At 39.7% G+C, this 24,436-nt stretch overlaps 1 protein-coding gene across 2 annotated transcripts in view; it reads left to right on the plus strand.

The window, feature by feature from the left end:
- Positions 1-24,436, plus strand: part of SCN8A (sodium voltage-gated channel alpha subunit 8) — an 87,705-nt gene that overhangs the window by 24,138 nt on the left and 39,131 nt on the right. Inside the window, exons 9-14 of one of the 2 annotated variants that reach the window (XM_027844337.1) lie at positions 3,204-3,559; positions 6,366-6,371; positions 13,454-13,501; positions 16,961-16,973; positions 19,646-19,701; positions 21,159-21,423. In XM_027844337.1, coding sequence (XP_027700138.1) covers positions 3,204-3,559; positions 6,366-6,371; positions 13,454-13,501; positions 16,961-16,973; positions 19,646-19,701; positions 21,159-21,423 — 744 coding nt within the window. Of the gene's footprint in view, positions 1-3,203; positions 3,600-6,365; positions 6,372-13,453; positions 13,590-16,960; positions 16,974-19,645; positions 19,702-21,158; positions 21,424-24,436 lie in introns of both variants that reach the window. The other variant, XM_027844338.1, reaches the window with a different exon arrangement.

Genomic DNA, 24,436 nt, shown 5'->3' on the forward strand with positions numbered 1-24,436 from the left:
ACCCATAGGATCTGAGTTGAAAAGTAGTTTAGAAGCCCTCTAGTCTAATCCATATCTGAATGAAAATCTCCTCTATTGGTGGTCATCTAGCCTGTATATGAAGATCCCCAGTGAGGGGCGTGGGGGACATACCAGCTCCTAAGGAATCACATCCCCCTCTTTGAGATAGCTCTAATTGACATAGAGGTGTCTAATTGACACTCACTGCCCAAACCTGATCAAAATGTTATTGGGAAATATTAATAAAATAAATAGAAATACAGAAGAAGATAGATGTTAGTATGTGGTTTTCTAAACCAATATGGGGCTTCCGGGATCCTTATGTGCATTTAGTGGCCCCAATTTCTTTTTGAGTTTGACACCACTGCTCCAGTGGCTAGAGGATCAGTTGGCCCTGGAGTCCTGGTGTTCAGATTCTGCCAGCACTAGCCATGTGACTGTGGGCAAATCTCTTACTCTCCAATCTCAAGATGGCAAATTATAGATAAATTACCCATGTGCTTCTCTGGAGGGAGTTTCTACACTGAGAGCATCCTAAGCTGATAGAATTTTCTCTTTTCTCGGCACTTCTGGGAATGTGTCATTCTTTTAGTAGCTCTTTTGGCCCAGTCTTGACCCCATCAGAAAACTGAAGGGTAGATTAGGAGAGAAACTTCCAGCTTGCTTGCTGCCTTGTGCTCTTTCCATTACACCAGATAATTGTTCTTCTTCTTAGTATTACCTCAGGATAATTGCTTAGTGTTTCCAAGAGCACACACGTCTCTCAAGTCTAATGGCTTTCTCTAGGCCATGACATTCTTTTCCTGCTATAAAGAAATGCTGAAGAGTTTTAGAGATCCAGGTGCAGCAGAGATTCCCCTTATGTGTCATTCTGTCCAGGCTCTTTCTTTCTTCCCAGAGTGGGTCACTGTCAGGGTGTATTATATCTTTGATCAAATGTTAGGATTCTGATCTCACCCTATTCTGGCCTTTCTTATGGTCAGGAGTCATATCTAACTTACTTTCACCTTTTTCCATTTTTTTGTGCATTCCCTCATTGAGGTACAGTGTGATCAAAACATTGTTATAATTAAGAGAGCCATCTTTGGGTCATTTAATGAGAGCCTTGGTGCTGTGAAATTATAGAGGTACTGTTAGCTTTTTGCTGCCAAACCATTTGTGATTAACGTATGTATTTTAGCAGAGGGGTGCCCCAATTGCCCCATAGCTCACAAATAAAATTCGTCTTTTGACTGCATGAAAACATTCACTTTCTCTTGATTTTCTCCCATCAAAAATTATAGTTTCCTAGAGCACGTAACTGCCTGCAGTAACTTTGGGAGCCCAATAGGAATATTTTTCCCTGTCCTGGGACTTGTGTTTTCCTATGACTTCCTTGAACTGTCCTGGAGAGGCAACAAGGACAAATGGTCATTTCTTCTTCTGTTTTAATAATAACTCAGTTCTAATAGTTAGGCTCCTTAAAATCCCAAGCAGCATGTTACAAATGGTTGTCAAACTGCATTACTCTCAGCTCTTCTAAGAAGAGGCATTTACTAGTCTCAAATGAAAGATAAAGCTTCCCAGATTCAACAACCAGACTTGATTGCTTAATCCATTTTTGAGTTATCCCATAGTCCTACCTAGCTCATGACCAAAACTGTCGTGGTTTCTTTAGAAGAAAATTGGAAAGCACTGCATAAATGTAAGATGCTATTTTTATCATGGGTATTTTGCTCTCCCCACCTGGGGATGGGCTTGAGGGGAGGCACCATTTTTTTTACTGTGTCAGCTCCCCAGGGTAGAATAAGTAATCAAGCTTCTTCAGCTTGGATTTGTTGTATGTCATTTTATACCTTAACATCCAGATTTCCAAGCCCTGATCAGAACCTGTATCATACCAGGTGAAATAGGTCACTAGCTTCCTTGCCAGTTTCTCTAAGACCAAGAATAGTCTGTTACATTAGTTATGGTACAATAATTTATCCTTAGCATGGTTCATCCTATAAAATACATGACATGTAAAAGAGGGAGCTAATATTTAATTATGTGCCTCAGTGAAAAGGAACATTGGTATAATAGAAAATCATGGATAACCACCCCACCATAGCCATAACCTCCAGAGAAAAGAAACTTGCCATGAGAAATGGGGCAATGATCCTAACCCAGCTTGTGAGTATAGAATATACCTAAGGTTCTTGGATAATCCACATTGTATGTTTTCTGCATGCATAATTAGAAGTTGACAACATATGGTCAGTTTTATGGTAAACAATTTTACAAAAAGCTGTTTGTAATTTTGTTACTTCCTTGTTGTGACTTGTACTGATCAAAGTCATTGACTCATTTCAGATCACTGTAAGAAGCTGAAAGAAAGAAAGAAATGACAAACTAGAGGCAAAGAATTATGAGTATAGAAAATATTCCAGAGAAAATGGGTTAGAATAGGAGACAAGAGTATTGGGTAAAAATACAATGAGAAAGAATACAAATTGTGGACTTTATTGGAAGGGTCCTGGAGCTGGCAATATTAGGGAAATAGAGCCAGAAAGTTGGGTTAGAGGAAGCAAGGCTGATAGATGGGATTCTTATCAATGGAGCTCCATATTGCTCAATGATTTCTCTGTCATCTTCATTATGACACAAGACATTTATTAAACATCTGATTGTGTGTAATCTTCTGGAAGGAGGTTCACTAACGCACAAAGACAACTGCGTAGACACAGTCCCTCTCCTCCCTGACTTTATAACCTAAGACAGATACATACTGATTTGGAACCATGTGGAAAACACATAAAAGGAACAAAAGAAGACCATCAAATCAGTGCATGAAGAGACTGTGGATTATTTACTTCCTAAATCAAAGATAAATTCATTATAGGGCTTAGGGACAGTGGTGGCAATTTACCATCGAGGATGATAGATGCAGACCTGGAAGGGGCCTTGGGGACCATCTTTTCCAGCATCATTTCATATGTGAGAAAACTGAAGAGTAGGGAAGATGATTAACTCACCCCAGGTCACTTGGGTGGTATGCATGGGGGAGGGGGCGGGTTCGAGCCCAGACTGTCTCCCACTGGACAGAAATGGAACCTGTAGAGGTGTCACGTTGATCATGGCAGGGGGTAAGGGGTTGAGACGTCCATCTACCTCTGCTCTGCGCTTTGACTCAGGAGATCCCTGTACCCCTTCCTTCACTCTCTTTCTCTCTTTGGTTCCCACAGTCGCTGCTCAGCATTCCGGGTTCCCCGTTCCTTTCTCGCCACAACAGCAAGAGCAGCATCTTCAGTTTTAAGACGCCTGGGAGGTTCCGAGACCCTGGTTCTGAAAACGAGTTTGCAGACGATGAGCACAGCACTGTAGAGGAAAGCGAAGGCCGCCGAGACTCGCTCTTCATCCCTATTCGGGCCCACGAGCGGCGCAGCAGTTACAGCGGCTACAGTGGCTACAGCCAGGGCAGTCGCTCTTCTCGCATCTTTCCCAGCCTGCGACGCAGCGTGAAACGTAACAGCACAGTTGACTGCAATGGAGTGGTGTCCCTCATCGGGGGGCCCGGGCCCATGGCAGCGGGGCGTCTTCTGCCTGAGGTGAAAATAGATAAGGCAGCTACTGATAACAGTGTAAGGAAGTAAATGGATAGATCGAGGCTAGGCATGGCAGTCTCTCCCTATCTGCCCCTTGTTTTCCAGGCCTTCTTTCCTGCCTGCCCTTGATGTCTCTCTTTTTGTTTGTGTGAGTCCTTCTGTCTCAATACATTTCTCTGTTTTCCTTTTATTCTTTCTGTCTTCATCTCTCTGATTTGCCCTTTCCATCCTCCTCTTCTTTTACTGTCCATGATTTCCCTGTTTTTCATCTCATATTCCTTCCTATTCAGCATTATCTCTCTGTATCTTTCTGTCCTCTTCTCCTCCACCATCCTACCCCAAAATTCACTTGTCTTCGTTTTCCTGTCTCTCTCTCTGTCTCTGTCTCTTTCTCTCTTCCCCCTTTCTCCTCTCTCTCCCCTTTTTCTCCTCTCTCCTCTTCTATCTCTTCTCTCTCTCTTTGTTCTCTGTCTCTCCCTAGCTTCTCCCTTGTTTTTTCCCCCTGTTTGTGTGCCTGTCACTTTTAGCTCCCTTACCTGCTTTGACTGAATGCCTCTGGCCCAGCGGATGACGCTCTGATGGAATGAGATTGGGTTGTTAAAACAATAACTGCGTCTGAGCCAGTTGAAAACTATCATTGCCTCTTCTTCCTGAACTAATTGTTTTGGTCCTCCTAGGAAAACAGCTTGGAATTTAAAACTTCTCTTATCTAAAACCTTTTTTTTTTTAGTGCTTCATTAATTTTTACTAATTCTTAAGTTTTCTCCACAACAATGAGATAAGATTATCCAAAGATGATTGAGTGTCATATGGGAAGGCAGAAGATAAAGGACAAAAATAGGGTGATCAACATTAAACAGGGTTTTCAGAAAGGTTTGAAAGAGAAAAGACCCAACAGGAGGAAAAAAATGGGAAGTTGGGGCAGGAACACATGATATATGGAGGAGGAAGGAAAGGAAAGCAAAAGATGAAGTATAAAGATGTTAGGGTGCAAAAGGAGTCACATGTACATGTATAAAATCATCCATGACTTAAGATTAAGCATATTTGGTGAGAAGTCAGGATACTAGCTTCCAGTTTTATGGAAGTCATCTTTTCTGTCTGGTTTTTCAATTCCAAGCTGTTTAATTTCTTTTTTTTTTTTAAATTTTAAATTCTTGGCACCTAATTAGCCCTGGTTCCTCCTACCTCTTGCTTCCTGACTTTCCTCTCTCCTCCCTCAGTTGGTATTAAATTTGTTCAAATAGCATGTCAGTGTACTTTGTTCTAATACCTTAGTTCCCTCTAACATGGCATGGAGACACAGCTCCTCTAATTAGCATGATGCATGTATATAGGGCAACTCAACTAATATGGATGGTTTGGTATATAGAATTGAATTCCGTTATTAAGATGATATTCAGTGTATAGTTTGGAATAAGTTGGGACTCTGGCTTCCCTCAGCCCCCGTTTTTTTCTTTTTACAAAATGTAGCTACTAATGTAGAAAGTTGTTGTCATTTTGTGTAGTTGATCTTGAGAAATAAATTAAGTATTGCTTAATATGCCCAGGATCCCAGGTAAATTAAGCAGTTGGTTTAAAAGAAAAACACTCTTGTTTGTCCTTTCAGTTCCATTTTTGTTTGGTTTTCATGAATTCTATGTCTGTAGCTAAACTTTGAATTCCCAGATAACTGAGGGAAAAAGTCAAGGAGTTGATAATGAAGAAGAATAGGGCAGCTTTCAAAAATAGGAATTTCCCATGTTGGAAGGAGGTGGCAGGAGGGGAATCAAGTTGAATTTTGGTAGCCAATAGGCCAGGTTAGATTTAATAACTTTCTTCTAAAGAGAAGAGGCTAGAAAAGAAAATGTCTCTGTTCTAAGAAGATACTTGAATCTCTGCTTGAAAGCATAGGAGCAGGTTTCAAAGCAGCATGCGCGATGTATGATGTGGGCATGAAATTGGGGAGTCAGTTTAGAGGACTCCTATGGAATGTAAGCCCTGCTCTGCTGAGTGACAGCAGGATGGGTGTGGTTCCGGCTTTGGGTCAAGGCACGTGGCACATACTCTTGGTTGAATCTGATGATGGTGATGTCAGCAGTTGTGGAACATCCATTCAAACTGGAGTCAAATTCAGAACTAAGCAGGAGATCCAGACAGGGCTGGCATCCCCAGGTACTTCCAACCCAGGAGAAAACTATTTTTAGGTTAGATGTGAAAAGTTTACTTTGCAGTGAGAATGATCACATACTCAATCTGGTCCTCTAAGGAAGTGATTAAAGATCAGGAAAACAAAATTACTACAACTTGGAAGAATGAGGTATTTTTTTTGTGTGTGTGTGTGTGTGTGTGTGTGTGGGTGTGTGTGGGTGTGTGTGTGGGTGTGGGTGCTTGTACCAGATTCCATTTGATATCTTGTTTTACTGGAATTCAACAGGTAGCTTCAGACCTTTTGGTATTCCTGCAACCAAAGCTTATCATCCCTTTCCTTGACTGCTTAGAGTATATTCAAAATTCTATACTAGAGGTTCTCAAAGACTGGTTCAGAGACTATTAGTGATCTTCAAGTTGGTCCTATGTATTAATCTTTTACAATATTATAAGTATCATATGTTCCTTTTTATTACAGCTGTATTTTTGTTCCTGGCATAGAGAACTATATTTAATAAAAATTAGATGCCACATCATTGATGTTTCATTCAAAGCAATGCCATGCTTCCTATTAGTTTAGATAGCAAGATCAAAGAGGTGACCGTCTTGTGCATAGCTGAGATGGAGTGGAAAAGTAGTTCATGGGAATAGATAATATTGAGGAACTGAGAGGTTACGGTGCTTAGCAGTTGGGATGGAAAGGAAAACTGACCTGAGTACTGAATTCCTTGAGAAAGAGGTGAAGATATCTTAGGAGCTAATATATAACTTCAAGTAGACTCTTGATTGGGTAAATAAATTTGAATAGAGTGAACCTCAAAGGAGATGTTGCTGAGTGCTAGTGGCAGGGGGGAGCAAGAAATATTTCTATTCTTCTTCCAGGACTAGATTGTTGTCGGGAAGAGGGGGAGAGAGAAGGGTAAGAGAGAAAATATAATGTCATCTGGGGATAGCCAGGTCTCTGTAAGTAGGTAGAAAGAGACAAGGAAGAGGTCTAAAGTAAAGGGAGGTTTGTTCATTTTGGAGTGGGGATTCTAAGAGACATAAGCGATGAGGCCAACAGAGTGGAATTGGGACATGAGTGGAGTAGGGTTGAGATGAATGGGAATGAGAAAATGGGAAGTGGGTCTTGGGGGAGGGATTTAGCTTACATTTAGACAACTAGCTATTCATCAACACAGAGACTGGAAGAGGGAAGAGTTGGTATGTCAGTCAGTAGTACTTGTGCTTGAGTAGTGGTCTTGTGGATCTAAGTAGGAGGAAGGTAGATATGCTTTAAGGTTTTGACTTCTTTTGGAAGGTGGGGGGAAGGTGTAGGATTGCTTTCCTTGTATGTCCCATTGCTACAACATTCCCTGAACTCACACCAATTGATGAGGAAACTACTCTGGGAATGTACTAGATGGTAGGGAGATGTTTCCAGGATTAAAATGTTTATGTGGGTAATCTATTACATAGTTAAATCATACAGATAATTGACTGTTAGCTACAAGCAAACTCAGTCCTGACACTTAGGCTAACTAGGAATAGTCTCTATTCTGAATTGACATAAAAAAGGTGACAGAGATGTGAGCAAACCTCATCTTGATGTCATCTATCTTACCTTTGGGTCTGGCTCAATAAAGACTCCCTTTTTCATGGAATAACTTGGACAAAGATCTGTTTCCTGGGGCTTTTCAGACCTGCAGTGCATAAAGTGAGCCAAGGCCTATTTAATTTTGGTGACCTGCTGAAGGCCTTTTTGTAGAAACATTAATTATCCAGACAGAACAGCCCCCTTTCTAGTTTCTTAGAAGCATTTTGTTTATTAAATGATTAAAACAATTTATCTTATTTTTTTAAGCTACTTTTTAAAAAGCCATTTATATAGTTAACTCCCAGTTATCTGAGGTAATTGAAGTTAAAGGAATATAGATGATTAAAATCCATGGAAAATTTTAAAACTTCACTCTAATAGTTTCACCATCCTTTCTCACCAGACTTCAAAGAGAAGTATTAAGAATCAAAATGCACTTCTTCAAATAGCATCCTTTCAGCTCCCCTGCCTTTTCTGAAGTGAGTTGCTAATTAACTGGGTGATGACCAAAATGTCCACAGCTAAAGAGAAGGGAAGCAAAGGACGTGTGTAATCTGTGAACTGGATAACCATTCCCTGAATAACTAAGAGTCCGATGTTTTTTTGGTGGATTAAGAAGTACAATTTATCTTTCAGAGGGAAGGAAGATTCATTTAAAAACACTGCCCTAAGGTCATGGGTGGGCCAGTAATCAGTGCTCTGTCACTCAAATTTAGGTAAGTTACTTACTGGTGTTTGTCTTTATAGAAACAGGTTCCTCTCAGGTGAAACCTGAAATGCTCAACCAACGTATAAAGTATAAGATTGTTTCAGTTTCCACTTCAGAACTTCTGCAGAGGGTATTATAGGCCTCTTATGGACCCCTGTCTATTTCTTGTTATCAGACAAGTGACCCAGATTCCCTTGGCTGCCCTAGGAGTAAGAAGACATAATTTGGTGACTCTATTGATATTTTTCCCCTTTTCAGAAAAATTAGATCCATTGATTGATTCCTAGGCATAAAAAAGACAACTATGGTTATTTAGAGTATAGGATGATTTATTCTTCAGACCTGTCCCAGATAATTCTTGTTACACATGGCCTTTTACTTAGAGAGGCTTCTTCTTCTTCTCTTTTTTTTTTTTTAGTTTTATTCTGTGTGATTGATTAAATCACACTTTTCAAGTTGCTGCAATGTGAAACCATGAGGGTTTTACTCCTTATATTTCTGAGTTTCAAATTTTCCTGACTTGATTGCCCTATTCATGAGTCTTGTTTTGCCTGTCTTCACCGAAGAAGTCATAAGCTCCTTATGGAACTGTAGTCTGGGTGACTACAGATATAGATATAGATATAGATATATAGATATCTATATCTATATGTAGCTAATCAATAAACAAGCATTTATTTAATACATATTGTCTGCCAGGCACTGTCCTAGATGCTGAGAATATAAATACAAAAATGAACAGTCCCTGTCCTCAAGGAGCTTATATTCTTACAGAGGAGACAAAGTACACTTATACTGGTACATCCAGATCATGTTGAAAGCTGATACAAAGGAACCTTGAGTTGATGTCATCAGGGGAGGGAGAGGAGAGAGGAGACCTAACAAGCTGTAAAAAATCAGGAAAGGCCTTATGTTAGAAGGTCATGCTTCAACAGAGTTTTGAAGGAAACTAGTGATTCTAAGAGATAGAAGTATCCTCCAGGCATGGGTGTCTCACATGCAAAGGTATGGAAGTGAGAGATGTAGTATGGTGTTAGGAGCAACACGGTGGGTTCACAGAGTTCCAGGTGAATAGAGTATATTTGGTCCTAAAAGTAATAGGGAACCACTGAAGTTTATTAACTAGAAAGCTAACTTCAGGAAAATCATTTTGGTAGCTATGTGAATAATGATTTGGAACAAAGAGAGACTTGAGATAGGAATACCAAGAGACTCTTGTAGCAGTCCAGGCAAGAGGCAATGAGGACCTGAACTAGAGTGGTGTCTGTGCAAGTGGAAAGGAGGAGAGAGATGCCAGAATGTCTAGAATGTTGTGGAAATGGAAACAGCATGAGTTGGCAATTGCTTGTATTTGTGGAGTGAGAATGAGATGTCAAGAATGACACACTGAGGTTGTAAGCTTGGATCATGAGAATGATGGTGGTAACCTAAAAAGAAATAGGAGAATTTAAAAGGGTGGGTTTGGGTGTAAAGAGGAGTCCTGTTTTAAACACATTGAGTTTGAAACATCTAGTAGGGTAGTTAGAGACACATGACTGGAGCTCAGGAGAAAGATTGGGACTGGATATATCAGTCTGGTAGTTATCTTCATAGAGATCATAGAATCCATGGGGTCAGCAAGTAAGAGAGTAAATAGAGAAAGAGGAGACACTCAGGACCTAGCCTTGAAGGATGCCAAAGTTAGTGGGCATGACCCAGATATTGATCCAGCAAAGGAAACTGAGAAGGGACAGTCAGATGACTAGGAAAAGAACCAGGAGAGAGTGATCTCATGAAAACCTGAGAAAATATCCAGGAGAAGAGGACGCACAGCACTGTCAAACACTTCAAAGAGGTTGTGAAGGATGAGACTTGAGAAGAGGCCCTTAGAATTGGCAGTCAAGAGAGCACTGGTGACTTTGGAAAGAATAGTTTCAGTTGAGTGATGAAACCAGAAGCCAGATTTTAGAGGGTTTAGAAGAAAACGATCAAGTGGGCTTAGAGGCAAAGAAAGACGACAGCTTTTTCAAGGAGATAGAGAGGAGAGATACATAGAATGATAGACGTATGATACATGTAGATAATATAAGATGATAGCTATCAAGTATGGGAAGACCTAGTGAGAGTTTTTTAAGGTTGATGAGAGACTCGGGCATGTTTGTAGGCAGCAGAGAAAGAACAACTAGATGAAGGAAATTAAAAATTAGATAGGGGCATTGGTACTAGGAACCATCCTCTGGGGAAGAAAAGAGGAGAAGGAATCGAGGGTACATGGTGTTAGCAAAGGAAGGGCCACCTTTGCATCAGAGACTGGAGTAAAGGATGGGATCATTAGGGATGATGCGAAGGAGTCAATCACTTTTTGTGAAAGATTTGTATATGTGGTTCATTGGTTGACTTCTAATGCCATGTCTGAAGTGCTATACACATTTCAACTCTGAAGCAAAAAAAAAAAAACAAAAAACCATGGGATGGTTCCATTTACCAGTTTCAGTTTGAAATCTAAACTTATTTAAAAAAAAAACAAGCTGAGTTTCCCCAGGGAAATCTACTAAAATTTGGGGAGAATACAAATGCTTGCCATCTGCAAAATATCTTAGGAAACAGAGAGAGAAGCCAGATGGCATAGCAGATAGAGAGCTGGCCCAGGAAGACCCGAGTTCAAGTTTGACTTCTGACACAAACTGGTTGTGTGTCCTTGGGCTAGTCACTTAACTTCTCGATGTTCAGACAACTCTCTAAAAGTGTTTCAGAGGAAATGCCAACTTGTATCAGTAGGAGTTCCCTCATCAGAGTTGCCTCTCATGATGAAATCACAAGTCCAGTCCCCATCCCTGTCGGTAGGAAATAACTCTGATGGCTTTTTATATTTCAGGAAAACTTGGCATTTGGTGTTGGAAGAAATGGGAACTGTTTACTTGAAATATTACTTTTCTAGCTTTTCTCTTCTTGAAAGTCCTTTAGTAAAATCACTGAAGAATTTGAGTTCCCAGTGATTTTACTTTCTTTCTCTTTTTTTAAATAGTATTTTATTTTTTCCAGTTGCATGTAAAGACATTTTCTAAAAATTTTGAGTTCTTTCTTTCTCTTTTGGAAGCAAATATGACTACTCTGATCAGAAACAGATTTGTGGGGCTGTAGCAGGTGACTTCACATATTCATTCATTCTGTAAAATTTCTTCAGTTTCATTTAGAAGGGGTACAATTGCTGGGAGTAGTGGTACACACCTGTGTACTGCTAGCCACCAGGGAGAGTGCTCTCTTAACCTGGGGGGTTCTGAACTGCAGTGGGTTCTGCCAATATCAGCACTAAGTTCAGCATCATTTTGACGAGCCCCTCAGAGAAAGGGGGCTACCAACCTAGAAGGAGGGACCAACCAGCTCAGGTCAAAAATGGAGCTCCCATGCTGATCAGTATAGATCTTCTGGTACTTCAGGGTTATCATCGTGAACACGAATTACTGTTAATGTAATAGGTGTCTAGAAGTAACAGTTTGGTAATCAGAGTTGGACCTACTTTCTATGGCCGTTTTGAAATGACTGTTTTAGAAAAGAAGGGGAAGGGGGCAGCTAGGTGGCGCAGCGGATAGAGCACTGGCCCTGAAGTCAGGAGGACCTGAGTTCAAATCCAGTCTCAGACCAATCACTTGACACTTCCTAGCTGTGTGACCCTGGGCAAGTCACTTAACCCCAATTGCCTAAAAAAAAAAAAAGAAAAATAGAAGAAAAAGGGAAGGAAGAAGAGGAGGCTAATCATCAGGTTACCCTGATTCTGTGGCTCTGGAAATCTTGTGCCTTAGTGCAGATGCTAGGAGTGGCGAAGGAAGATTTATTCAGAGAAATTCACTTTGTGGTTACCTTTGACACTTATTATACATATTCATAAGCATACAAATATTTGAACATTATTATAGCCTGAGTTCCAGAGGCAATAATTTTCCTTCATCAGATCATGTGTGTAGAGCTGGAAAGACCTCAGAGGGCCTCTGGTACAATTTTATCCATGTGGAAGTTGAGCCTCAGAGAAATGAAGTCATTTGCCCAAAGTTACACAAATAATAAATAACAAACCTAACATCTGCTAGAAAATATCTTCCTATTGACCTGAAAAAGTAAATCTAATGCATATGTTAGAATAAAGACATTTTGCTGCAGCCTAGCTTTTATTTCCATTCCACACAGTAAGGGCCAGTTTGACTCTACTCAGTGCTCCTCCAGCCCTTTGGAAACATTTCCCTTCTCTGTACTTTGGATGTACTTGTTAAAGATTCTTAGACTGTGCTGGACATGAGCTACAAGACCAGAAGACGTCTTGGTTGGATCTTGAGCCACCCAGGGAAGCCAGTTTGGATACAGAAAGGTCAGGGGTGTAGAGAGTACACTAAAAAGGAAGACTGAGGTGCACATTTATTGTCTTTTCCACCCATTACCACACTAATACTGCCCATGGGATGGGCATTAAACACATGCTTCTGGAGAATGGATTGATGAAGGATTTCTTAGAATTTTTAATTTTGTTGGTATTTGATCACTGAGCAGCTTCAGTTACATGGTTTGGATTTGGCAGCAACCTCTAGAACCTTCTCTTTTCTTTTCCTAGCCACAGGGGAAAAGTAAGATAAGTGTTGTAGCCTTTGTTAAAAATTAAATAACTTTTTAAAAATGTGTTTATTTTGTGCATATTTCCTTATATTCCAGATTAAAGTATATATCGTAGATGGGTTGACTTGATAATAATAGTTATAGCAACCATTGCTCTAGTGTTGTTGACCAAGAATTTGCCAGTAGTTCTAGTTTTTCCATGCTGATGAAGTGAAACCAATGATATTTGGTAAGATCAAAGGCTGAGATGGAAACTAAGAAAAATTTACATAATATAAGAATTCATTGTATTATACATATATCCAAGGCTAATTCATTTCTAACCAAATACTTTGAGATTGGGTAATGGAAAACCCATGGCATCCATTCTGTTGGCACTAGCTCATAAATTATTTAAACAGGTGCAAAAGCTGGTCTGATGGCTCTCAAAGAAACTAGGTTGGTTTACCTTCTTCCCAGAAGTTTTGTTCACTATACAGTGGTCTCTGGGTAGCCAGATTCCTGAGTTCACCTGAGGATGAAACAGATTTCCCAGGGGACCCCTAACCAACTTAGTCTCCTTGGTCTAAAGACTGTTGAAAGGGCAGCTAGGTGGTGTAGTGGATAGAGCACCAGCCCTGGAGTCAGGAGGACCTGAGTTCAAATGCAATCTCAGAAACCTACTAGCTGTGTGACCCTAGGCAAGTCACTTAACCCCAATTGCCTTAAAAAAAAAAAAGACTGCTGAAGACCCATTGTCAATAGAGTTAGCTCATGTAGCATATAGAGTTCTAAGACCAGATTAGGAGATGAAATTAAAGGCTTAAACCCATGCTAACACTTTGGAGTGTCTGCCCAGTAAGGCCTGCCCTCGGTGTTAAAAGGCCCCACTCACCCAACTTGGTAATTTTGCAGGCAACAACTGAGGTGGAAATTAAGAAGAAAGGCCCTGGATCCCTCTTAGTCTCTATGAACCAGCTGAATGCTTCGTATGGAAGGAAGGACAGAGTCAACAGTGTCATGAGTGTTGTTACAAATACGCTAGTAGAAGGTATGTACTTTGTTATTGAAATCCAGGCAGTCTGAGTAAGCACACATGGGTGGGTGGGGGTGTGTGTGTGTGTGTGTGTGTGTGTGTGTGTGTGTGTGTGAGACTGTGTACGCGTGCACACATGCAGACCAAAGAACCAAAGAAAGGTAGAAAGATGGCATCCTTCCCACATTCCTTTTCTTCTGACTACTTATGACCATTAGAATTTCCCCTTAAGATGTACTTGAGGAGCAGTTAGGTGGTACAGTGGATAGAGCACCAGCCCTGGAGTCAGGAAGACCTGAGTTCAAATCTGGCCTCAGACACTTACTAGCTGTGTAACATCAATATATTTGTTGTGGGAATAGGAAAGATGAAACTAATAGCAGTAATTTGTTGCTAGACCTGTACCTGCAGTGACACTACTGTCAGTGCTAGAATACTGTGTGTTGGGGTGGGTCCTATGTGACACTGCCTGGTGCACAAAGAGGGGCCTAGGCACTTCCCCTTATGATGTCATCAGTCTTCCAGCAGAAGAATAGTCAGTCATATGTCACAAGGCTCCTTCGCCAGATTTTTTCTTTTCTTTCTTTCAAATTTTTTATACATTTTTTATCAGTGATTTGGTTAAAGACATACCTAACCTGCTTAAAGACATTCCAATGTTAGAATGATGGACTAAATCTAACATGACAAAAATTTAAGAGAGATCAATATAAATACCCACACTTAGGTTCAAAAAATAGCTGACTAGGTGTAGAGGGCCTCTGCCAAAGGGGACTCATATCTGCCAGGGTACTCAAGCCTCAGGGAGCCAGGGGCATTAAAGGCCTTCACTTCAGGCCCTTAGTGATCAAGAGCCCCGGGCTTGCTTCATGTTCAAACTCTAATATGCCCTCTTTATGCCTGTGACTCAGAGTTGCTATCTGCTGAGGTGCCCATTGTTTCCCAGTTAACCTCCCCTCTTCATTCTCTGCCTCGATCAGTCCTGCACCTTATACTCAGTAATCTGCTGACAAGTGACTTCCTCTCCAACAGGACATCTCCTGACTCTATTCATTTTCATTTGTCTCCCATGCCTGTAATTCTCTCTCTCCTCAGCCCCAACCTCCTGGCCCCACTTCAAGCTGCCAGCTAAAATCTCACCTTCTGCAAGAACAGGCTTTTCCCAGTTCTTCAGGCTGCTGTCTTCCCTCTGTTGACCATCTCCCATTTATCCTGCATACATCTTGTTTGTATATTGCTGTTTGTGTGTTCTCTGGAACTGGAAGCATCTTGAGAATGGGGGCTGTTTTTTGCCTTTTCTTTGTGCTTATTATAGTTCCTGGCACCTGGCAAGTATTTGTTGACTGACTGTCCTCATACTAGCCGTCGTCCTTTGTATACTCACACAGCCACCTCCTTAATTCAGGTCTTAATCATGTCTTTCCTGGAAGAAAAACCTCGTGATTGGTCTCCTTTAGTCTTTTCCCTCACTAACCTCGCCTCCACTAAATAACTTTTCTGTGGAATAGGTCTGACTTGATTGTTCTTCTTTTCAAAAACCTTTGGTAGTTCTCTCCTTGCCTCTCAGTTAAAATACAAACTCATCTGTTTGGTATTTAAAACCCTTCAGAGTCTGGCTTCAGTCTAACTTTCTCCTTTTCTCTCATTATTCTTCTTCTTATACATTCTTCCTTCCAGCCAAACTGTAGTACTAGCTATTCCTCAGACTTTTCATTTCATCTCCCACCTTTTTGTATTTACACGTGCCTGGAATGTATTCCCTTCTCATCTTTCCTTTAAGGCTCAGCTTGGGTATCACTTCCATGAAACCTTCTCTGACCTGACCTTACACACACACACACACACACACACACACACACTCTCACACACTTCCATGATTCGTAATGCCCTCTCCCTCTTAAAATTGCTCTCTATTTACTTATCTGTATGCATGTTATATCTCCCTACTGAAATGGAAGCATCTTAAAGGCAGGAACATAGTAGAAAGGAAGAAATTAGTGAAAAGAAGAATGGGGGATAAGAGGCAGAAGAGTTTCTTATTGCTGATCTTTTATTAGAGTATCCAAAGGTATCCTGCCATAGCTGATGTTGCCATCACCTGTCTGACTGGGACCTTCCCAAGCCATGGCCCTGAATGAATTGGGCAGCCATGACTATAGCCAAGGTTCTCCTTCCCACTAGGTTTAGAGGCTGTGTCCACCTCTGAAAATATCCAAGGCTAAGTGAGAGAATCATCTCACTTATACATCTGCTTGCCCATTCCCTCCAAGCCAAATTCTTAGCCATCCCAAGCATATGGGGGCGAGTGACTGTTTGCAAGGTTGTGAGTCATTTAATAAACCTCCCAGTCCCTCTGGATTCTCTCCCAACTCACAGAATCCAAATGCTCTTATTGTGACAGAAGCAGGGAAAATTATCCTGGGCTGCAAAATCTCCATTCCCAATGAACACGGACAAGGATACCCTCTGGAATCCCCTTTATATTTCTTTAGGAAATGGGAACACCTACTTCCATTTTCGAGTTGGCAAAGAGCCAGACCCAAGCTCCCCAGGCACTATGGCAATTCTGAAATGAGAAGTCACCACTTCAATCTCCAGTCTCCACATGCCAGCAAACAGCAGACGTTTAGAGATTTTTTAAAAAGGGAATGGACCCAGATTCCAAATATGTACTATAAGAATTTATGGAAATGAGAACCTTTTTTTCCTTTCTTTTTTGAGAAGAAAACTATATTTACCTTGGGGAGGGGTGAGTTCTATGGAAAGGAAGCCAAAGCAAAATTTTTTTTGTTTTTTTTTTTTTAACAGACTTCCTTCCCCACGCAGACTCCCACATGGCATCACTGTGGCCCTAAAATCTGTCGAACCAAGGCAACCATTTTCCTAGCAACTAGCAGCCAATCAGAAATCCCAGTCAGAACCACTTCACTTAAAATAAAGCTATTACCATGGGTACCTCATGGTCAGAATAAAGAAAGATAGACTTGATTTGTTCTTGGTCAAATAATAGAGAACCTTTTTTTTTTTTCCAAATACCAGATTCACTCATCTGCATTAGGGAGAAGAAAGCCTATAAATTCATTCTTATAGAAATAGCATCTTGTTCCAAGGACAGTTCAGCTTTCAAAACTGTGCCTTTGAGAGAATACTGTCTGGTGTTTAGGTCAGGTATTCTATGGCTGACTCTGTAGACTAAGGCCTAAGAAGAAGATAGAGAAGAAGAAGAATTATTAACAATGCCTGACAATGGTTTGGCATTTTTACAGTTTTCATAGGGCTTTCACATCAAGACTCTTTCCATTACTTCACACATCCTAACAAAATTCCCTGTTTCTATAGAATTTTGTCAGTGATGACAAGGGATTAGTATGAAAGACACCTTAAAGCTCCTTCTATCCAGTTTTCCCCAATACAGGACCCCCTTCAAAGTATCCGTGACACAGGGTTATCCAGCCTCTCTCTGCCTGCACAGTTCTGTTCATAGGAAGCTTGCTGCTCTTCAAAACAGCCTGTTCAGTCATTGGATAATTTCTGTTAAAATGTTCTTCCTTATATGGAGGTAAAATCTGCATCATAGTAACTCCTACACGTAGTGCTAATTCTTCCCACAGAAGTCACATGGAACGTCTGTTCCCTTTATATGTGACAACTCTCCAGCGATTTTAAGACAGCCATCATGTCCTTCCCCTGCCTACACCTTTTCTTCTCTGGGCTAAATATCCCCAATTCTTTGTACCATTCCTTGTATGATGTGACCTCCAGATTTAGGATCATAGGATTTAGAACTGGAAGGAACCTTAGAAATCACCTAATTAAATCCCCTCATTCAACAGAAGGACACTTATCTATGAGTCCAAAGAGGAAGTTGGTCAAGGTCACAGATAACAAATAGCATTTAATACTTAGTGTTTATATGGTGTTTTAAGGTTTGCAAAGCTCTTTACATATATTATCTCATTTGATGGTCACCACAGCCCTGTGAAGTAGGTGCTTTTATTATCATCTCCATTTTATAGATGAGGAAACTGATGCTGAGGGAGGTTAAGTGATGTGTCCAGGGTCACCTATCTAGTAAGTGTCTGAGGTAGGATTAGAACTCAGATCTTCTTGACTCTAGTTCAGCACTCTGTGTAGAGCCCTTCTGTTCCAACTGTGTTGCCCTTCTGCTCAGCCCCCATTTGGACACATTATACATATCAGTGTCCCTCTTAAACTTAAATTTCAGATTCCAGATTAAATTCTTGATTAAAATCCAGATTAAATTCTAAAACTTAAATTCTTAAATTCCAGACCAGACATCATTCTGATATAGCACAGAGTACAGAATGCAGTAAGAGTTTTTTTTTTTCCTGATGGGAATATCATTCCATCAAACATAATCCATGGTTACATTTGTTTTTAAATATTAGGCCCTCTGCCCATCCCTTCCTCCTTGTTTGTATAGAGGTCCACTTGTCACTCTCATTATTTCCCTTTCTCCTCCCCCAGTGTATTCCTGTTTTCCTCTTTCCACACATACTTATATACATGTTGTCTCTCTCATTAGACTGTAAGATGCTTGAGAGCAGGGACTGTCTTATGCCTTTCTTTTGTATTCTCAGCACTTAGGATAGTGCCTGGGGCATAGTAGGTAGTTAAGAAATGCTTGTTGACTGAGTGATGCTCTAACTTCTTCTGGCACCTCTCCATTTTCCATGATTACTTTTCTCCCTGAAATTCCTCATGAACAGGCCTGCTCTATTCATGTTCTTAAGACACAATTTTGACTTGCCATTTACCTTCTCAGATACTTTCAGTGGTTCCCTGTTTCCCACAACATAAATTCCCAACTCTGTAGTCCTATCATTCAATTTCTCTTGAGATGTGGTAATCTGTATTATACTGTTCCTCTATACATACTTTAGCCAAGCTGGAAAACTTTACATTTTCCCCAAACTATACTAGGCTTTCCCACTTCGTGTCTTTGCTCATGCTGCTTGAAATTCCTTCCCAGCATATTCAGCGTTCATGGTTCAACTGCACCAGCATAATAAAAATGACAATACTACCTAAATTAATTTATAGATTTAGTGTTATACCAATTAAACTACTCACAAGATACTTTGTAGAGCTAGATAAAATAATAACAAAATTCATTCAGAAGAACAAAAGATCTAGAATCTTAAGGGAACTAATAAGAAAAAAAGTAGGAGTAAAGGAAGAAAAACTCTTCTAGGCTTCAAATTATACTATAAAAATGTAACAATTAAAGAACAAAAGATCAGAGGAATAAGCAAGATAAGGAAGAATTGGAAAACATTGAGCTTAACAGCCCAGTGTTTAGTAAACAGGAAGACATAAATTACTTGCAAAACAACTCCCTACTCAATAAGAAAACTGAAAAACTGTATGGTGGAAATTAGATTTAGACCAACAGTGTATACCATTTACCAGAATAAGCCCAAAATGTATATGCAACCTGAATATCAAAGTTCATTTCATAGCAATATTAAAAGAGAACCTGATCAGGAATCTTTCAAAGCTATCTTGGGGTGGGGTGGAGGAGGAGGATGCAAAGAGAGGGCACTTGTTAACCATGCAAGGGCTAGAGGAAATCACAAAAAAAATCACATTTTGATTACATGAGATTGAAAACTTTTAGCACAAATACAGTTGATGCAAGTAAGATAAGAAGGGAAACAATAAATGAGGGGAGGGGCTAATACACAATATATAGAGAGAACTAACACACACATATAAAATCAAAAACCATTCTTCAGAGAATATGAACAAACAGTTCTTCAAAAAAAATTGTAAAATGTTAACAACTATATGAAAGTTCAGTCACCAAGGATTTATTAAGTGCTTACCATATATGTATACCAGGCATTATTTTGAACACTGAAGATACAAAGAAAAAGCAAAAACATTACTTCTCTCAAAGAACTTATATTCTAATGGAGAAGATTATATGAACATACAGAGAATTGGAAGGTATCTTTCAAGAGAAGGCCCTAGTAGCTGGGGGTGGGTAGGATGGGCAGGAAAGGCCCCTTACAAAAGGTGTCTTTTAAACTGAGTTTTGAAGGAAGCCAGGAATTCTAAGATGTGGAGGTGAGAATAGAAAGCATTCCACACACAAAGGACAGCCATTACTATGGCTTGGAGACAGATGTAGAATTTCTGTGTCACTAATATTAAGAGAAATCCGAATCCAAACAATTCTGAGCATATTGTAAAAGCTAAAAAAAGTTGCGATTAGTCAAGGTTGGAGGAGTGTGGAAAGTCTATCACACTAATGCCCTGTTGGTGGAGCTGTTCTGGTCCAATCAGTCTAGAAAATAATTTGAAATTATGCTAAGAAGTGATTAAAATGTCCAGACCCTTTGACACCATGATTCCACCATGAGGCATATACCCAAGGAAGTCAGGGATGAAAAGTCTCGTATATACCCGAATAAGAAGGTATTTTTTTGTAGTAGCAAAGAACTGGAAACAGAGCATAGATGTCCGTTGATTGAGGAATGACTAAATAAATTGTGGTACATGAACATAATGGACTATTCCTCTGCTGTAAGAAACAATGAATGTAAAGAATACAAAGAAGCATGGAAAGACTCATATAAACTTATACAAAGTAAAACACACTGAGCCAATACAACAGCATTCATAATCACTACAATAAATGAGAAAAACAGCAACAAAAAAGCCAAACTGAATTCTGAGTAAGTGTAATAATCAAGCTTAACCCCAATTGAAGAGATGAGAATTCAGCTCCCTCTCTTCTGTGCAAAAGTGGGAGACGATGATTGTTGGACATTCCATAGACTATTGGACATGGTTGGTGTGTTGATTTCTTTTGCTGAACTTTTCTTCCCCTCTTTATTTTTGTTATTTTGAATGACTATGTGAGGGAGAGAGTAGAGAAATATTGGGAAACTTTCAGTGACATTTTTTCAGTCTCTCGCTGCAAACTCATAGTATCTCACTCTTCAATATCTCCCATAACACCTAATACAGTGCCTTCACACATTTAGCACTCAATAACTATTTTTTCATTTGATTGACTTTCTGTTTTATTTAAGACTACCATATCACTGGGCAACTAAGTGATGGAGTGAATAGAGTGCCAGGACTGGAGTCAGGAAGACTCATATTCCTGAGTTCAAAATCTGGCCTCAGACACTTACTAGTATGACCCTGGGCAAGTCACTTAACCCTGTTTGCCTCAGTTTCTTCATCTGTAAAATGGGCTGGAGGAGGAAATAGCAAACCACTCCAGTATCTTTGCCAAGAAAACCCCAAATGGGGTCAGGAAGAGTTGGACGAGACTGAGAATGACTGAACAACAAAGCATATCACTGGTGTGTGTTGATATGTAGCCTTGTGCAGGTTATTCTAATTCTTTTCATTTAGTGGAACAAAAGTTGTGTGAGGGGAGAGTTCTCTCCTAGTAAAGTCATTTGGGATCTTTAAGTGTACAAATTCCTCCCCATAGAGGAGCAGGGAAGCTCATGCATTGTCAATTCAGTTTTACAGTTTATGATCACCAATAATTGGTATTAGAAAGTGTACTTCGTTTTTCTTTACTGCTTGATTGAGAAGTTCCCTTTGTTCTTGCCCTGCTACAGAGTTAGAAGAGTCTCAGAGAAAGTGCCCTCCATGTTGGTACAAATTTGCCAACACTTTCCTCATCTGGGAATGCCACCCATACTGGATCAAGCTGAAGGAGATTGTGAACATGATCGTTATGGACCCTTTTGTGGACTTAGCCATTACTATCTGCATTGTCCTGAACACCTTGTTTATGGCGATGGAGCATCATCCCATGACGCCACACTTTGAAAACGTCTTGGCTGTTGGAAATCTGGTAAGGCAAAGCACTGTCTCCTGATTTTGTCATTTAAACATGGGTTGTTTACTTGTTTGTTTTTTCCATTGGAAACCCTTTTCTATTGTCTGCTGGTCACTATGGATGAGAGACTTGGGTAGAAAAGAAAATGATAGTTAATTGGAAAACTGATGTAATAGCAGCCACTCCTAGATTTGGGGATCTCTTGACTCCTTTCTCTTTCTGGAGAACTTGGGAAATGTCACTTAAAGTTACTGGCTGCAGACCAAGCCATGAAGGGAGGCATGGGACACTAGGTTGGTTTCAGGAACCGGAGCCAAGGGCTCTTGAGTTCTCATCCTATTTATAAGACCGATTCCTCTATGTCTCTTCTAAATGTACCCCCAGCCCTCCAAAATAATTTTTCTTCTGAGTTTTAGTAATGAATACCACACAGACCAGAGTGCTACTGTATACCAAATGGTACTGTGGCTTGCTTTTTCCCCAGTCAACTCTTGACTACCCACTGATAATTGTTTAGGACAAATACTTAACCTAGAATGGTTTCCTTCTGCCTTCCAGGGTATGAGCCACCAGAATTTCATCCATCCCAAATTCATCATAATGTTTAGCCTGAGCCAGAGTTGTAATTAAGAAGATAAATATGCTGAGGGGAAAAAGTTACACAATGGATTCAAAAGTTAGATAGAAGTGATGATTGGATTATTTTGCTTCTGCTTATCTTCATTATTGAACAAATTGAGTTGATGCTACTCAAATTAATTGTAAAAATTTGACTGAAGGAGATAAATCATCTGATTTCCATCATTTCTAGGGAGTGGCATCATAGGAATATCGGAATAACACAGAATCCTCTTATAATACAGTTTGTTGCATAGATTTGGTTATACTTCAAGTTGGATAATGTCCCTTAAAATATCATATGTGATTAAGGCCTGACGTGCTTTGTTGGGAATGTAAAAGGAACATTAGTTTTGTCCCTAAAAACTAGCATTATAAAAGCGTGCTGCTGTTCTAAACCAATGTTTCCCAAGCCAATTTGGCTACAGAAGATTTTTGGGACTTGAAATATGTGAAATTAATACATTAATGCTTGTTTGGGGATATCTGGTAATATGGAATGCCTGCAAAGACAGAGGGAAGTTGAAGAGTTTTGGAGCACAGTAAGTGAAATTAGGCCTGTTTTTTATTGGGAAAAAATTGCTGCATTATATAAACATTTTTATATTAAGTTTTATATTTAACAATTTAGAAAGAAAATATCACTAGCATTGTGATTTTCTCTAAGAATCCCTCTTAACATGAGGTCTAGTTCTATAGAAGAGTTTAGAAAGGACTGTTAATTGTAGCTAATTGGACCCACAGCCTGACACATGGGGATGCCTCAGTTACTTCCCCAGCCTATAGTCTGAGAGCATGGTAAGGATGATTTAGAAGTCTCCTATATGTGATGAGGATTCATTGCTTTGGCAGCTCATGTGAATTCAGATTGCTCAGGATTGAACTCTTAATGTGCCAGGTGAAAACTAATCAGCCTGTATGTTGGAGATTATAGGACCCTCTTTAACCAGTTCTATATATTACTTATTAAATATATACTTCCTAAATCTTATTTAACTGTAATAGCTTAAGGACATATAATGTCACGCAAAATTATAAAAAGCCTATGTACATCTATTTCTGTTAGCCAGAGATTTACAAATGAGAGAGTTTCTGCCTTTATGACCTTTGTTTTTACACTCTCCTGCCCCACTTAAGCCTTTATTTTTCCCAATTTTAAACAAGTTCATAGGATTCTAGGTCTCCAAGGAATTTTAAAAGAAGTTTTATTGCTTCCTTTTGTTTTCACATCCCAGTCACCCCACCATAGAACTCTTTCTTGTAACGAAGCAATTGAGCAAAACAAACGAATATGGCAACCATATCTGACAGTATTTGCAATTTTATGTACCCACAGAACTCCTCACCTTTCTCCAGAGAGAAAGGAAATGTGTTTCATCATCTATTTTCAAAGAACTACATTGGTCACTGTCTAATCTGAGTTCAGCCACATTTGAATCTAGTTTTCTTTTCCATCACTGTAGTCATCATGTACATTCTTCTTCTGGCTCTTCTTTCTTCACTCTGCCCCAGACTAGCAAATAGTAGTCTTCCTCTCACTTCAGAATTCGAAAACTATAGCCTCCTGGGTGACACTTCTTAGGCTTATAACTCAGAAAAAAATCTGTCCCTGGGAAGTATTATTCCCATTTTTTTTTAACTCAACCTAGTCACAGTCTTTCAGAAGACCTGGTTGGGAGCCATCCATTAGTACAAAGACACCAAATCCTTAAAAATCATGAAGAACAGGTCCCATTGTAGTCTATTCACCCACATTAGGACATGTTCCAAGGTAAAAGCATCACTGGTGGCAAGGATGAATCCATTGGTTCACCCCAACCAAATTCACAGCAGATTGACAAACCAGAATTTATTCATCTATCCTGGTGGGATACACTTTTTTTTAGTGATTAGAATCTATACTCTCTTCCAGATATATATTATAATACCTGGGAAACCAGCTGAGCAAGCAGAAAGTTATTTAGTCAACAGAAAAAAAGCAAAGCAGAGGAAACAGGTTCATCCAAGGGGACATTCCACCTATTAGACTATCAAGCGGGGATCTTCCTAGTGATCAAAATGCCACCTGATCTATATCTCTTGACTCATGATCCTGTATTCTTGACTTTCCTTTTTCTAGTCTCCTTGTTCTAGTAAAATAATGTCACCTTAAACATATTACGATTCGTTCCAGCACAACTTATCCCACATTAATTACATTTTAGTCTCCTTGATGAGACACTTTGAAATTTGGAGAATGTCCTAATGTTATCAACAACATATTTTTTAGAAGTTAGACTTTTAATGAAAAAATATTACTCCTCTTATCTGAATAATAGTAATACAAGTTCCCTAATCAGTCAGGGACCAAGTATATATCAAGCACCAATCAACAATGCAAGCTATTATATGCTGGAAACTGATATTTCAG

Source organism: Vombatus ursinus, unplaced genomic scaffold, assembly GCF_900497805.2.
Source record: "Vombatus ursinus unplaced genomic scaffold, bare-nosed wombat genome assembly UNPS02014941.1, whole genome shotgun sequence".
NCBI classification, from domain to species: Eukaryota; Metazoa; Chordata; class Mammalia; order Diprotodontia; family Vombatidae; genus Vombatus; species Vombatus ursinus.